This window comes from Falco peregrinus, chromosome 2 (genome assembly GCF_023634155.1).
Source record: "Falco peregrinus isolate bFalPer1 chromosome 2, bFalPer1.pri, whole genome shotgun sequence".
NCBI lineage: Eukaryota > Metazoa > Chordata > Aves > Falconiformes > Falconidae > Falco > Falco peregrinus.
In genome coordinates this window covers 51781239-51797457 of record NC_073722.1, presented here as the reverse complement: position 1 = coordinate 51797457, position 16219 = coordinate 51781239, and the positions used below count along the sequence as shown (strand labels likewise).

Here is a 16219-nt window from a genome sequence, read left to right as displayed (position 1 = left end):
TAGCCAGCTGCTAATAAAAGACCTAACAAGAAAAAAGTAAATTCATAAAGCTTTGCATCAAAAATAGATCTTTTCCCCAAGTCCATGGAATTAAACCATGCAAACCATGACATGTCAGTCTGTTCCTTAGACAACTGCTTCAAATATTGTAACTGTATATACCATGCCCTCAACAGAGACAAGGTGAAGGAAAGAGGTAGTAGGTGGGATTCTTGGACTCTGACTTTCACTGTAATGTGAACGGTTTACAACAAACTTTGGTAAAACATCACGAACAAGAGTAAAACAGATAATTTTTTTCCTTTTCCACAAAATAAACCAGAAGGGATCTGACCTTTGAGTGGACCGAATAGTTGAAAAATGTAGGAGATATAGGTGTGAAGGACCTCAAAAGACCAAGCTTACAGTGGCCATTTGTAATTCAAATTAGCTAACAGCAATATTAAAAATCTCTGCAAAACTCAAAAAAATCAAGACTGAAGAATGCTAATGATCTTTAAAATAAGGTAAGTTTGTAAGGATTTTCCAGTGAGGGAAAAAGCATGGGCAGAAACATCCTTAACAAAAAAATTTAACAATTCATTATTCCTTAAAGTTGCTATTTTTAGAGATAATTCACCCTTTCCAACAATTGATGTAAATTCTGCCTTAGTGTTCATATTGGTCACATCATTGTATCATGTCTAAATCAGCAGTAGGTTACTTCTTGGCAACAGACGGAATGTTAACCTTTTAGTTTTAATAGCTCTTATATGGCAGCATTAGCACAGGTAGGAAAAAGCCTATGACAGACTATTCCCAATTAGAGTTTTGAACTCGATTCAAGAAAATATATTTATTTAGAGCAGGCATTTAGGTCCTGTTGAATTCATATGGACATGATATAGCTAAATGACAACAGACTAACTGAATGTGAATCAAAGCAAAAAGATTTAAACAATCCTTGGATTTATTACTAGAACATTGCAATGCCTTGGAATGGACTTAGTTTCATACATACGTTCAAAGTTAAACATATGCATGAATCTCTCAAAATAAGAATATTTTCTGGGCCTTTATGAAGAGTAGCTCCAATTCACTATCAGATTAGATAACTAACACCTAGAAATATTCTTAAATTATAATCTTGTACCAGTACATGCTAGCAAATTCAACAGAAGATTCAGTTCTTGTTGAAGTAATGAGTGTCTGCCCTTCACTGTTGAAGATATTGGATTAGAAGGTAACTCCATGTTATGTATGAATTATGATGCTTCAATTTGCGCATTGCTGCTATGATGGCATTTGGCTGAAGATCTCTTATCACATATTACATATTTGTCACTTGCTGGGTTCAATTTAATTCATAAACAATCCACACTTGTGTACCATTGTAACAACTTGCTTCACAAATACAAGTCTTTAAAAAATACATGCAAAATAATTAGTAAGAATATAAATGTATATGTAGCACCTTTATTTTCAATAGTAGTGCCTTTCAATATGTAGTACCTTTATCATTTAATAAAAGATAAATCACGGCAACCTTTATGAACAAAGTGCTGGGAAGCCTGGGACTTCAGCTATAGAAGAATTTAGGTACTGCAAACACAGGACAGCAGGTCCACATAATGAGTTAATTTTAGATATCAAAAAAGGAAAAGGAGAAGCGTTGGGATTTGGATCCTACTTTTTTACTGTTGTTCTTACACAGATTTTTGTAAGGATTTTTTAAATTTCTCTTTCTACTACTCAGTAAAATCAGTATGACAAAGCTCTCTCCAGCCACCACTTTTCAATTTTGTCAGTTTAGATCACAAGAACATTCTAGTACAATCTGTAAAAAATAGTAAATAATCCACATTTCACATAGAATGCCCCAGGAACAAAATTATTCAGCCATCTCATTTCAAGTGATGCTTCTTTTCATGAGAGAAAAATCTGCAGAGGAAATGCATCTATGAGTAATTACATTCATTGCAACCAAAGAAAAGCACTCACGCAAAGAAAGATTAGCCTCAAAATCATTATAAGATGTTTTGGTGGTTTTGATATTTCCAATGTAAACAATACTGAGCTCAGGGAAATAAGAATTGTCTGCACTCTTTTATCCATTCTTGCTGACTTGATATTGATTTAACTTTATCCCAGAGGCCCTATGAAATTCATTCAGCCACCCCCATTGATGAGATACTCAACATGTTCAAGATAGAAAGAGTTCACTACTCATCTGTCTGGTGCAAGGGCATGACAGCACTACTGAAAAAGGTAAGAACAAACAACCACCTTCTGTCTTCCATCCTTTTCCAGAAGCCCCTCTAACAATGCAGAGGCATCAGGCAAGCACACGTTAGGTAGTCAAAATGTCAAGGATAAGAGAGCAGTGCTTATTCCTAGAGTTTTCTGAATGTGAGTGGTGCAGTATTTCCTCTTGAGAAGCTGGATTATTCTTGGGCTTAGACTCAGGCTTTTCATGGCCTCAAAGACATAGAAATAGAGTATTTCTGTTTATTTTAAAACTGATTCATTAGTGATTGCAAAACTTTGAGGTTCAATAATTCCCACTCTGTGCCCTGCCTCCATTCTCTCCAGCCCTGGTTGTGCATGTGGGAGTGGGAAGGAAGGACCACTCTGCCCTCTGAGTTTCTGCTACAGTTTCCATCCAGGGAGCTTAGAAATGAAAAAGGCTGTATCTCTCCCTGTCCCATGTTGCTACAGTTGCAACAACAGCCGTTGAGCCACTTTGCTGTAAATGTCACTAAGCTGCAAGAGAGGGTTCTTTTCTGAATGCATTGTGACCCTGGAAATGGCCTTCTTCCTGGAACCTCAGGTTTTTGTTTGGTTTAAATTTCTGGCCACATTGAAGGATTTTCTGCCTCTCAGGTGTTTCAGATCATCAGTACTGAATATTTGAGCACAGAAGATCAATTTCTTTTGCAGCAATAAGCAATCTATTTTTCATAGATGGAGCAATGAGGTGGTTAATTTTAATTGCTGCCAGGATGCTCAGTGTAACTGTATCTTCCAATAAATTAAAGACTAAACACAAATGGTTGGGTGGCATTGAACTCTGATGTTTCATGTGGCTTGGCCTCTTGTGTGTTTGTAAATAGACTTTTGTTGCTAATACATTTATACAGTTCATGCCTGCAACAGCCATCTGGTGGCAATTAAATTCTATTCATATCCTATGAGTTACTACTTATCTTTTTTTAGATTGGGACTTTTAGGAGCTGTTATAACATTCCCTAGCCATTTTCTTACTCAAAATTTTGTATCATACAATTTCTGTGTGTGATACATTCACTCTTTTATATGGCATCCAGTCCCTTAGAAAATGCCTTGTGCTTGATCACAGCTCCTCACTAAGGACCCAGAATGCCGCCTTTCCAGCCTTGCAGACATACAAAGCTCTCCATACCTAGCTGATGTCAACTGGGATGCTGTTCTAGAGAAAGCTGTGACCCCAGGCTTTGTTCCTAACGTAAGTTGATATTCCAGGTGAACTGTGTTTGCAAATGCTGATTTTAATTATCACTGCTGGTTTACTTGTTTATGTTTGCATTCATTGCTCTTCAGTGATTTACTTCTCACAGAAGCTTTACTTTGGATTCTACATGCATTTACTCAGTCACAGCTAAGGGAAAATTTGACCCATTTCATTAGATCACAACAAAAACTAATTAACCTTGGTTTGTTTGTTTTTTCCCTTTTCAACTAAAAAACATTTTCCAGACTTTGCGTTTCAGCTGTTAGATCAAATGATTGTCAGAGTTAATTCTGAGCCAAAGAATACCAAAGCTGCTACTCTGAAAGTTAGGCATCTGAATAACATTTGCAAGACCTTAATAATATACCAGTGTGCTGTTCCTTTTTCACTTAAAAAATACTGTTGCAAAAGACTGACCTATTTCCTTTGTGACAGTTTGCTACACTAAAACATTCAGATTCTGTGAGGGATTCTGGTTGTTTCTTTTTTACTGTTGTTCCTTTTTGTTGGTATTTTCCGGATATTTCCATTTTTATCATTTGTAAGTTAAATGGATTGGAGGGACATGAATAAAAAGTAACGACTGCATTAGCATGTTTCTCTTCTTTGTTCAGTTATATTGTACCATAATTCTTCACCAAACAATACATTTGTAGCACACCGAGGTTTGTTTATATTCTTTTTTAATGCAACTGTAAATAAAAATGAGGAAGGGGGAATAGCTAGACCTTGTCCTCATCCAGGTGCACACCAGAGTTCTTGCCAAATCTGATGAGGATCCAGCCCTGCAGAATCTGAGGGTGAGAAGGTATTGCCTAGTGGAGCAGAGGCAGCCAGGTGGGTTGCCCAGGGCTGGCAGTGTTTGCTGTGCTTCTTGGCACCTGACCAGAGCCTTTTCTGGAAGCTATATCCTGCAGAAGAAAGCTATGGGTGGGTAAGCAGGGCCTCCCTCAGGGAGCTTGGGAAAGAACCAGGAATACAACAGGTAACTAGCATGACAGATGAAGAGAAAGGCAGCCCCCTCTTAGGCACTTCAGAGTAATGTTCACCAGGGCTGAAATTCCTTCCTTTCACATTGTGGCTGAATGATGGTGCCAGGTGAAAGCTTGAGAGGTGAATGTCATATCTGCCAAACCACGGTCAGGACCCCTTCCCTTCCACTCAATGTCCCTGCAGCTGGAATAACTGCTATGCCACGCCAGGCCTTCCCCTATGCTCTCCTAAGTTGCTACCCTAAGCAAAGCGCTGCAGAGCAAAGCTTCTCCCTGGCCCAGTGGACTGTGAACTCTGTTCTCCTGATGGCGTCTATCTACAAGATGAATGGAAACTGAGATATCGGAGGTGTGGCCCAACTCCTTCTCAGACAAAAATCAACATTAACTAGACCTCCTACTCCTAGAAGAAAGTTCAGTCCACAGCTGTCAGCATGCAGGAGATTTCACAACCCTGCTCTGTATTTTAAAAGAAGGATGCAGTTCCCCATACCCAAAGGTACAACATACATGGGATCCAGGAGAGTCCCAGACTTCACAGAGACTACTCATGCATAAGTACATGTCTTAGGGCTTAAAAGACAAGAGGGAGGACTTCAACTTGCTTCAGCAGAACTGGTTACTGAAGCCCGTCTACGGCAAGTCTTAGCTCTGCTCCTGTTCCTGCTCCAGAGTTTTCCTTTCCCCAGATGTCTCAGTCTCATCCTTGCTCCCACTCAAGCTTGAATTCCTAGGGCCGTACCATCCATCATAACTCTGCTCCTGAGGGTTGGACTCAAGCCAACCTTAGTCCAGGAGTGTATAGCTAACCAATGCAACATGTGCCACCTTGTGAAGCCTGCCTCCTAAGGAATGATGTATGGCAGCTTGGCTGTAGTAACAGGACCTAATAAAGGGGCTGAGAGATTTCCACATCCATCTGGCTTACGCTCAGCCTGCCCAGGGCTGGGGCATACGTTTGTGGTGGTCTGCATCTGGCCAGAGACAAGCAACCTTAACGTCTTAATTCAGAGTTCTTGTGTGGCTGTTTGCTTCTTTACACCTGGATTTAGGTTGTTTTGAGGGTACCTTACTCCTGAGAGAGTATAGGTAAGTTCCCTGACTTCTTAAGGATGGTGAAAAAAGTAATTTTAAATGTAATTTCAGAAGGAGTTGTGGAACTTCTGTGCCTGGTACTCTTCTATTAGCCAAGTGGCCTGTTCTGTGGCTGATGTTGAGAAAGATGAATGTGATGGAAGTTGAGAAAAGAGGAAGTCCTCCTAAAATGTCTGCCATTAAACATGTGTCCAAAGACAGCTATTCTTTTCACATTTGGATTCACCTTACTTGTGTCTTGGCAGGAATCTGAATATTGGAGGGAAATCTGTAATATTGGAGGCAAAATAATACTCTACATTTAAAAGGAAATAGGATTAAAAAGTTACATTTATCTACTCAGATTAATCTGAAAGTCCCACTACAAGCTCTACCAGACACTTCAGAACAGAGGCTGATATTGCAGGCCATGTTCCACTAGGCTGATCAGGTGTATTAGGAAAAACAGTGAGATGGTGAGAGTCAAAACATCTTTTCTAGCACAACACTTCTTTTTATAGTAAGATTTATTGTTTCATGATGCCAAGTTTGGCCATGCATTTTCCAAGAACTTTTTTCTTTGTTGCACCAGCAAAAACCTTCACTGATTAACTGGGGCTACACAACAAAACATTTCTTGGTTTTCAGGCTTTGTTGAGAGAGTGAATTGGGGCCAACATACATTGATATGGGGAGAATTTTATAAATGTTGACAGCTTACTGTCAGGAGCTTGCCTGCAGAAGGCAGGCAAGATGGCATGTGAGAGGCCTGTGGTAGGAAGGTCCCATAATTTAATTTCTCACTTCGTAGTTTGATTTCATAAACATTGTTCTTACTTAAGTAGTATGTGTATTTCTGTATGGTTTAGATAGTTTCTTTATATTCAGCTTGGAGTCATAAATTGCTAGTGCTTTTCTTTGTATTCTTACATATTTGATAAAGGAAGCAAGAAATTATTTAAACGTAATTTTAAAAGCTTCATTTTTAAAGCTTCAGAATTAATGCGACAAATTTATTCAGACAAATTAATTTCAGACAAATCCTAAAATTGTACATGCTCAGGATAGGAACTGATATTGATCAAGCATAAAGAATTATTCATTTATGAATAAATATAAATAAGCTATAAACCTCCCTTAATAAAAAGCAAACAAATTTTACTAAACCTGACTGGATGGTATGCAGGAAAAGGCATCAGACAGCTTAATACTGTACTTTAAGTATACAGACTTTGCTAGGAATCAAAATGATGAAGAGTGTCTCTAAATTAAATGTTTTGTTGTAAGACACCACACGTTATAAAAGTTTCTGATGTGATTTTATTGCTTAGTGGCTTTGGTTACTAAATAATATCTGCCATTCATACGTATGACTTATCTTAGTACTTCCACCTTGATGGTGACAATGGTGCGATTGAACTCTCAGCAGTCCCAGAGGAAAACAGGCTGCTTTTAAGATCTTCCACCACACAATTCAAATTGTTTGCAATTGTTTTAAAAATGCTTTGAAAGAATGAGAAGAAAGGAAGTCATGTCATTCTGATCACAAGAGCAGCAAAAGACTAATCCAGTAATTAGGATGCCAAGTCGTGTGTCCTGGTTTCAGGGTGACTTTTTAAAAATGTATTGGGGTCAGCTGAGACATAGATTTTCTGGCCATACCCTAGCCCTTATCCCTAAATAGGAGAGGAAAAGTTCTTTGTAAATGCTGTCATGAGGTGGCTTTACTGCACTAATGAATAGAATTAAAAGAACTCCTCAAGGCATAAATGGTGCTCCTGTAAACTTCTGTGCTGAAAAGACCTGAAAGAATCAAGAACCTGAAAAGAATTAAGGAAGAATCTGAAAAGAACCAAGGAAGGAAATGGCCATATAGTAATGGTGTTTTCAATCATCCTGCTTAAAAAAGAACTTCCTGATACAACCAAGAATCTCAAGATTTGGTTCAAGCATCACAAATCAATATAAAAATGAAGAATCCAGGATATTTAAGTAATGTAAGTAACGGGTAAGAAAAAGCATAATAGATGGGATAAAACAGAAAAAGCATAATTGGAATGAAGCATGTGATTGGGAAAAACCAGCACTGACTCACCAAGGGCAAATCGTGCTTGACGAACCCAGTTGCCTTCTATGACAAAGTAACCTGCTCAGCTGATGTGGGGCAAGTGGTGGACATTGTCTACCTGGATTTCTCCAAGGCTTTTGATACAGTTTCCCACTGCCTCCTCATAGAGAAACTGATGTGTTGTGGTGTAAAAAAGTGGTCTGTGCGGTGGGTGGGGAACTGGCTGACAGGCTGCATGCAGAGGGTGGGGGTAAATAGCTCTTTTTCAAACTGCCAAGTGGGGTCCCCCAAAGATTGCTATTGGGCCCAATGCTGTTTAATAACTACCTAAGTGATCTGGATGATGGGAATCAAGTGTACCCTGATGAAATTTGCTGACTATACCAGACTGAGTAGGCAAGTGGACACTTCAAAAGGGAGAGCCACCTTGCAGGAAGACCTAGATAGCCTGGAAGAGTCGGCTAACAAGAACCTTATGAAGTTCAACAAGGACAAACATAAGGTCTTGCACCTTGGAAAACATAATCCAGGAGTGCAGCATGGAATGGGATCTGCTCAGTTGGGAGCAGCTCTGTGGAAAGGGACCTGGGAGTCCTGGTAGACAACAAGATCAATATTACTGAACAGTGTGCTGCTGTGGCAAAGAAATCCAACAGGATACTGGACTGCATCAAGGGCCTCACCAGCAGAGATAAAGAAGTCATTATCCCACACAGTGCTTGTCAGGCCACACCTGGAATACTGTGTTCAGTTTTGGTCTGCACTATGCTAAAAAAGGCACGGACAGGCTGGAGGAGGCCCAGAGAAGGGCCACAAATGTGTACAAAGGACTGGGAAGCCTGCCATGGGAGGAAAGGCTGAGGGAACTGGGTTTGTTTAACCTTAGAGAAAGAAGGCTTAGGGGGAGACCTGTTATCATATTTCATTATTTAAAGAGTGGCTACAAAGAAGATGGAGACTCCCTTTTTAAAAGGAGTCACATGGAAAAGATGAGGGGTAATGGGTAAAGTTATTCCTAGGGAGATTCCAATTGAACACAAGAGGAAAATTTTTCACAATGAGAACCATCAGCCGTTGCAATAATCTCCCCAGGGAGGTGGTGGATTCCCCAACTTTAGATACTTTTAAGATTCATCTGGACAGGGTGCTGAGTCATCTTGTCTAGACTGTGCTTTTGCCCAGAAAGCTTGGACCAGATGATCATTGAGGTCCCTTCCAACCTGTATTCTATGATTCTACGAACCATTTTTTTATATATAAATGCTGCTAACCAAAAAAGGCCTGCTCCTTCCTGTGTTAGCATGGACAGGAGCTATGCAACTGAATCCACCTGCAACTCTTCAGAAAATCAGATTTTAACAAGTAATGTCTTACAGCTACTCCCCATCCCTCCTGCACTATTGCAGTTGCCATTTATGTTCTACAGCACTAACTGATATTCTGAGGAAGACCTTAGGCCAAATTAATCTCTCTCATTGGGGTGATGTAATTGTAGTTGCTGTAGGAACACATCTGTGTATAACTAGGTAAAGGATCTAACTCTTCATAATTGCTTTATAATACGATTTTTATCTTACCTCCCTTATTTAAACTTTGAGCATCACTTCAGGCCTAAAAAGACAGTTTTCATTTTATAGATTTGGTTGGGAAACTGGGTCATTATTAATGCTATTAACATTTCCCAGGCAAACTAAAAAAAAACCCACAATGATCCTTCAAAGAGTAACTTTGAATCCTTTTGTACCAGAAAGGAAGACTGAACTGTGATCCTACATTTGAACTTGAAGAAATGATTTTAGAGTCCAAGCCTCTCCACAAAAAGAAAAAGCGACTTGCCAAAAACAAATCGAAAGATGGAGCTAAGGAAACCTGCCCACTGGTAAGTTGGAGAGTGGCTGCAGTCAGTGACGTTTCACTTACAGTCTTCAATAGGCAAACTCAGTTAAGTTCAGTTTTCTTGTGTCTGAAAAGAGTTAACTTTATGTCTGTCATTTTACATAGAACATAAACCATCTCCAAAGAAAGATAAAAAGCAACCATTTGTTTCATTCAAATAGTAACGTTTAATTCATTCAAATCAAGTAACATTCAAATAGTAAATGTTTAAGTTGTAATCATTTTTAAGATTCTCACAGATGCTCATTTAAAGTATGAAAAAGTGTTGCCAGTTGGCAAATACGCCTACCACACATGGACAGAGAGTTACAAGGAGTATTTAACAACTGCTAGTACCAAAAATGAAAAGTAGGCTGTGAAAAGCTCGTTATTTATAAATGTTTAAAGCTGTCTCTTGCAGTCTTCATTAATGTGTCCCATGTAGAAAGACTCACTGTAGAAAAAAAATCTAAACTGAGAAGATTAAGAAATAAACATTTTCCAGACTTGAGTTTTTATTTCAGTGAGATTTTATAAATTCTGTTGCTACTCCTAATGATTTTTTGAATGCTCATGCAAACTGTTCTTAGAGCTATCGCCTTAGAAAACCTCAGAAATTATTTGTCGAGAACTTCTTCAAAAGAAAGAAAGACTGATTGTGCTATCACGGTCCCCAAAACACCTTTTGATAATATCCCTTCATAAACCTTTTTGTTCAGTATTGTTTCTGCTGTTGTGATTTTGGTCTATGATTTTCCATGTTTTTTAATCAACTTATTCATGCTGTTTTTTAAAGAACGTACACCTGCAGCAGTGCTTGGAAACCGTTAGGAAAGAATTCATCATATTCAACAGAGAGAAGTAAGTACATTTCTTAATGCCTGTTTAGCATTCGCTACTGAAATTAATTTGAGAACTTTTTTTTCTTTTCCTCCCAGTGTAAGGAAAAGTGATTAATGATCACAGCAGCAAGGGCTAAAAGGCTGGTTTTCCATTGATTTCTTCCTCTTACAGTCTCTGGTGTGATGGTTTTGTCTTTCTTCCATCTTTGAAAGCAAGCAGAAATGCTTGTGATGGGAGTATGTTAGAGAGATAAGGTAAATGTCACTGACACTCTCCAGACAAACTGTTAGCAATTAAGAAAAGGGAATACAATACAAGGAGCTGCTTTTTCAGGACTTGAACAAAACCAAGGAAAGTGATAACTCATGAAATTTTGCTGATATGAACTTCAGTGTGCTGACTTGAAAATGCTATTCATACTTCACCACAATAAAGAAGTTTATTTCAATATTAGTTATTTCAACAAAGATAAATATTAATACTACATCAGACATACAAGGAAATGCTTCATAGTCTGAGTCAGCCAGAATTCATAGAAACACAAGTCTGAATCCCAAGCATGTCAATAACCTACCTGGTCCAATTAATACACTGCATTTCACATAATTTACTGTGTTTGAGTTGCAGCCATTATGGACATGTTTGTATTAATGGATATAGCTCCTAACAGGGAGTTGTTCATATCTCTGGTCAAATTATTGCATTTCATTCAATATATTCAGTGGTTTTATTTGACCTAATTGTATCTGCAATTTTTTCTAATGGATTTGTGAGATGTTAAAATTTGATTAAAAAGACTATCTTGCTTAATGTTTGCAATGCAGGTAATTACTGTCTTCTGTAATTAAAACTGGGAAAGGTATTGTCAACTTTACACAGTTGACATGATGTCATGAAGGAAATTACGCCATGGATAATCCTATTTTTCCTTTTACAATCCGTGGGATATGTCTATGCCCAGTACTGAATGCTCACAGAAACTACAGTGAGGACTTAAAATGAAAAAAAAAAAAAAAAAGGTCCAACAGATTCTTCGTTATTTTGCACAATCTCTAGCACAAGAGAGCCATATGTTTATGTAAAAGCCATAAACAAGAAAAGCCAGACCAAGTCAGCTCACAAAAGATTTTCAGAATGGTCTTGGTGGTCTTCTCTGAATCAGTTTTGGTATCAATGAAGTAGGGAAAGCCTGAACCTTGTAGGAATTTTATTAGTCCACAAAAATCAAAATAAGTAAGACTGTAATAACAAGATTAGATAAAGATTACATTGATAAATCAATTTATTGTGTTTTCAAGAAGTTGTTTGTACAACTAGTTCATTTCCAGATATGACTTGCTCACCTACTTGGGAGGCACATATATCAAGGAAACCCAGTATACATCGGTTTCTGAAAGATAAAATAAAATACCAGATTTTGTAAAACATTTCCAAAATCTGATTGTTTGTGTTCACTAGCATTGAACAATTTCTTTTGACATAATTTTACTGTATTATTCTTGAACATTTTTTAGCAGTGCATAGGAAATTTTTTTTGTTTCATATTGCACAACTACAGTAACAACACAAGCTATAAAGAACTCTGAGAGGCTGCTGAGAGATCAAGGAGACTTTTAAATGGAGTACAAGTAAAATGGAAATGAAAGATAAAAACATGTATTTCATTCAGAACAGCATGTGTTTTGGTCAATGCTTCATTGGCTTTGACACGGTAAAGGAAAAGTATTTAGTCTAGACCTACAACAGATCCTGCACTGTCTAAAGCCAGATCACAATCATTTCTTGTTTAAATTGTATTAGAGCTAAAGAAGGACTTGGAGAGAATTCTGTAATACTTTTGAAAGACAAGAATGCTAGTAAGAAGGGAAGCAGAGGTTGAATTTGTGAAGTGCAAAGTGAATTCAAGTTAACGGGAACAGAAGAAGAGTAATGACAGACACAGATATTATCATACTGGAGAGAAGCGGCTACATAGTGCACACCAATATACTGGTAGTTCACAGTATAATTCACGGTGATTTTCCTTAGACCTTTCTGTGCCCTCAAGGCTGTATCTACAGGGTGAGGTTGTGTTTACATAAATTTCCAAAGCCATATGGCCAATCAAGTTCTTAGGAATTCTCATCAGCTACAGATGCTGAAAGAGATGAACTGTTCCTACGAGCTCAATATGCAATGATATGTGATCGTACCATCAGGTGAGGTGTCAATCCCAAGCAGGGGTTTAAATCAGTCTCAGATTGATGCAGCCAGATATTTCGATATTCCTCCATGTTCCTCTACATAGAACAGAATTGCTTATATAGTCTAGCTATTTGAAAATTTCTGCATGCTTCCCTAGAAATTCATCGTATTAATCTACAAAGATGTACATTTTTTTTGTGATTTAAGCCTTCTGCTCAGTTTACTTCAGTGGCACAGTACACTACATAAACCCTATGAAACTCTGAATCAAAAAAATTGGCCCATCTTTCAAGGGAAAAGATGAGAATATCAAAATTAAAAAAAAATAATAAATTTTTGACTGAGCAAGATGAATTCAAGTCGTAATGTGTAGCTGAGTGCAATGTTAACCATCCCAGTTCCACAACATTTTGTAATCCAGTACTTGTAAAATATCTATGATATATATATATATATGATATAAATCTGCTTTTATTGAATATATTGATGATACTTCCAGACTGGGACTCTTTTTTCACTATGTATCTTTCATTCTGCAACAGGTACTCTAAATCTTAAAATATGGCATATTTATTTTCTTCCCAAGGAGCTTGGAAGACTACCAGAAACTCTTATATTGCAAACGGATGGGGGTGATAGATAAAGAAAATGCTTACTAAGCTAGAAATAATTTAAAAATAATTGAAAAGACTGAATGAAGTAACTTAATAGTTTAAGTTAATGCTGGCAAAGACAGAATGTGCACATTTTCACTTTTCTATTACTTTCTGCAGTTAAGTAATTAGCAACTGCTATTTATAGGAACATTTTAAGCAAGATGAGTGCATGAGGAAGACAGTTCATTTTCTCCAAGCCAAGCTTTCAAGTGAGTAGGTTCAGTTAAAAAGGCTGATATTTTTCCAGATGGCTTTACCAGCAACATTCAGGCAACATACCTTCTCAGTAAGTCTTACATTGTCCTTGAATGCAATTTGTTTGCTTGGGCTATAGTTTAACTATGTATCTGATATATATGATTTGAACTGTTATGAGATAGGATGAAAGACATAAAGAATTAAAAAGAAATAGATCGTTGTATATAGTCAAAGAGATGCAGAATGATAGAACAAATGTGTTTTGTTAAAATAGGAATCAGGAATGGACCTGGATCCACGATATTAGCTGTTTTCCTTATGTATTGGATTTAACGGTAGGAGTTCCCTGGACAAGGAAGTGTAGTCGGTAACTGAGTAACAAAAGTTAGATTTGTATATACTCACACACTCCTGATCACGCAGTATCTTCTGTTGCTACTATTCAGAATTCACTGGGGAGATGAGGAGGAATGGAGTGAAGATCAACAACTCCCAGTTTGTAGAAAAAGCCAGAAAACAACCCTACCAAACAAAGAATTTTTCCAGACATGAAATGAAACCATTTTCCTGAGATTTATATAAGTGCAAAAGACTGTCCTGTGTACTAAAAATGGCAGTTATAAAGTCCAGGTGTAGTTTTGTGCTTCAGTTTAGCTAGGCATGTTCTTATTGTTGTTAATCCTATAGAATGGACTGGGAAATCTGTGAAATCTGCAGAGAATACTGCTTTCATGTGTGCGAAATAGACACTGAATGTTTCAAAGTCCGTCTGTGATCCGAGTCAACAGTTGTTCCTATGAAACACCATTTCTTCTAATAAAAGGATTAAGCAAAACTGAATCTGGGCCATGTTCATCTTCCACCCCCAATGTAATTTCCTCTTGGGACACTCATATACAATTCCAAATAATGTAACAGCAGACCAGGAGGAGCTTTAGGGATGCGCAACATTCATGGATTAAAAATACTTTCTACTCCATGTAAAATGGCTAAACTGTTCTGAAGAGGTAGTTTTATACCTTCATCTTCATTTGTGCAGAAAAACATTAAGCATCCAGAATGAAATCTCTTAGACTGCGAGCAGATTTTATGTTGATTTTTTTTCCCAGTGCTTCAGATACAGAGTAGCTGAAGTGTCACTAGATGGAAGGCTTTATTCTTATTAACATCGATATTTCAGTGGATGTGACTTACAAATTAAAATACTGTGTGTCTTTTTATAAGACATGGTTTTATGTCAACTGTCCACATTGACATTATCTTCCAGCACCTTTAACAGAGGGTTCTTGCCATCCTGATCCAAAGAAAAATAATGTGGGAAAATCCTTTTACAGTCCAAGTTTGAATGTGGTGCAGGAAATGTTTTCTGTTCTCCTTAAGAGTGTCAGTAAAATAACTTACTTAGTTTTGAACACATAAACAAAATAAATTGTGAACTAGAAATGGTCCACGCACTGGGTCGTAGCTGGAGAATATGATCTGAAGTTGATTTCAGGGATTTGTTTGGCTCCTTTGGGTAACAAATGATTTTTTTCTGCTTTTAAATCTATTTCTGCAGATATATGCTTTATTATATCTAGAAATGCAGCAACAAACATTCTGCAGTATCTGAATTGTAATCCCATAGACCTACCAGCAATTTTTCAAGAACTCTATCTCATTTAGAAGCTGTAGGCTGTATTTTCAGGTTTTTGTGGGGGAAAGAAAGATTCTACAAAGTCACATTTCATTCTCGGCTTTACTAAAAAACTGAGCACAGATTAGTTTGCTATTTTTGTGCTGTTACCACTGAACAAATCTTCACCTACATCTACATCTGTTTATGAATGTCTGAAACCTGAAATAGCCAAAAATGAAGAAATAACTTCAATATTTGGATGTAGTGGAATCATATTTCTTACTCTTTATGGTTCCTCCTCTTCTCCCTAAAGATGTCTTTAAGATTAAAGAGGTGAGCAAACAAAGAACAGAGGAGAAAACAAGAAATACTTGCTCCTCCAGCACAATAATCCTTCGGTTAGATGCTTCACAATCTTTTCCTCAAAATTATCACCATGCTAATGAATGTAAAATCATACAGCCACCTTTTACTGAATAAAACATGTATTTCATATATCCAATGTACGTGAAAATGGGTTAGAATTTTGCAAAACTAGTTTAATAAATGTAATAGATCAATAAGCAAAATATCCATATTTTAACAATCCTAGTGGAAATTTTCAAAAATCTACTGATGATTTTGAAGTTGGAGGGGTTTTTACTTAAGTTCCCATTGATCTGAACATGCTTGTCTCTTTCTTAAGCTAGTGGTACAATTTATTTCTCTTCCCAGTGTTTGCTCAGTACAACCACACTAAAAAAATTCTGCCACAAATTGAAGCAGTCAGATGGTTGCTGCACCTTCACCTCTCTTTTCCTTCTATAATTCCTGCTGTTTGTCCATACCTAGTTCTTTCCTAAAAGGTAATGAACAGCTCTAGGTGAACAGACATCTCTCTGTTCCCAGAATAAACAGCAAAAGTTGAGAGAACATGTTTTAAGCAGAGTAAGAAGCTTAAAATCCTGTCTGATTTTGTTCCTATCATAGGATAAAAGTTTACTTAACTTTCTCTGCATTTTTTACAAGATCAAATTTATTATCTCTCTCTTTGTAGTTCTTTTTCTTTCATTTCAATTGTCTTTTCAGATTCAAATCCAGAGTCCCTGAGTATTCTCTTTCATTTTGGTTGGATTGGAATTGAATATCCATAATGATTTGCAGTATACCTTATTGAATGTACTTTTCTTAGTATTTTATGTCACTTAGTGTCTCTGAAGATATTTATATTATCATAATCCCCATGATATCTGAATGCTCTTT

At 37.3% G+C, this 16219-nt stretch overlaps 1 protein-coding gene across 1 annotated transcript in view; it reads left to right on the top strand.

The window, feature by feature from the left end:
• The window catches only part of STK32B (serine/threonine kinase 32B), a 179179-nt gene that overhangs the window by 146333 nt on the left and 16627 nt on the right, over positions 1-16219 (top strand). Inside the window, exons 8-11 of the mRNA XM_055798000.1 lie at positions 2131-2247; positions 3338-3463; positions 9351-9482; positions 10275-10339. Coding sequence (XP_055653975.1) covers positions 2131-2247; positions 3338-3463; positions 9351-9482; positions 10275-10339 — 440 coding nt within the window. The remainder of the gene's footprint in view (positions 1-2130; positions 2248-3337; positions 3464-9350; positions 9483-10274; positions 10340-16219) is intronic.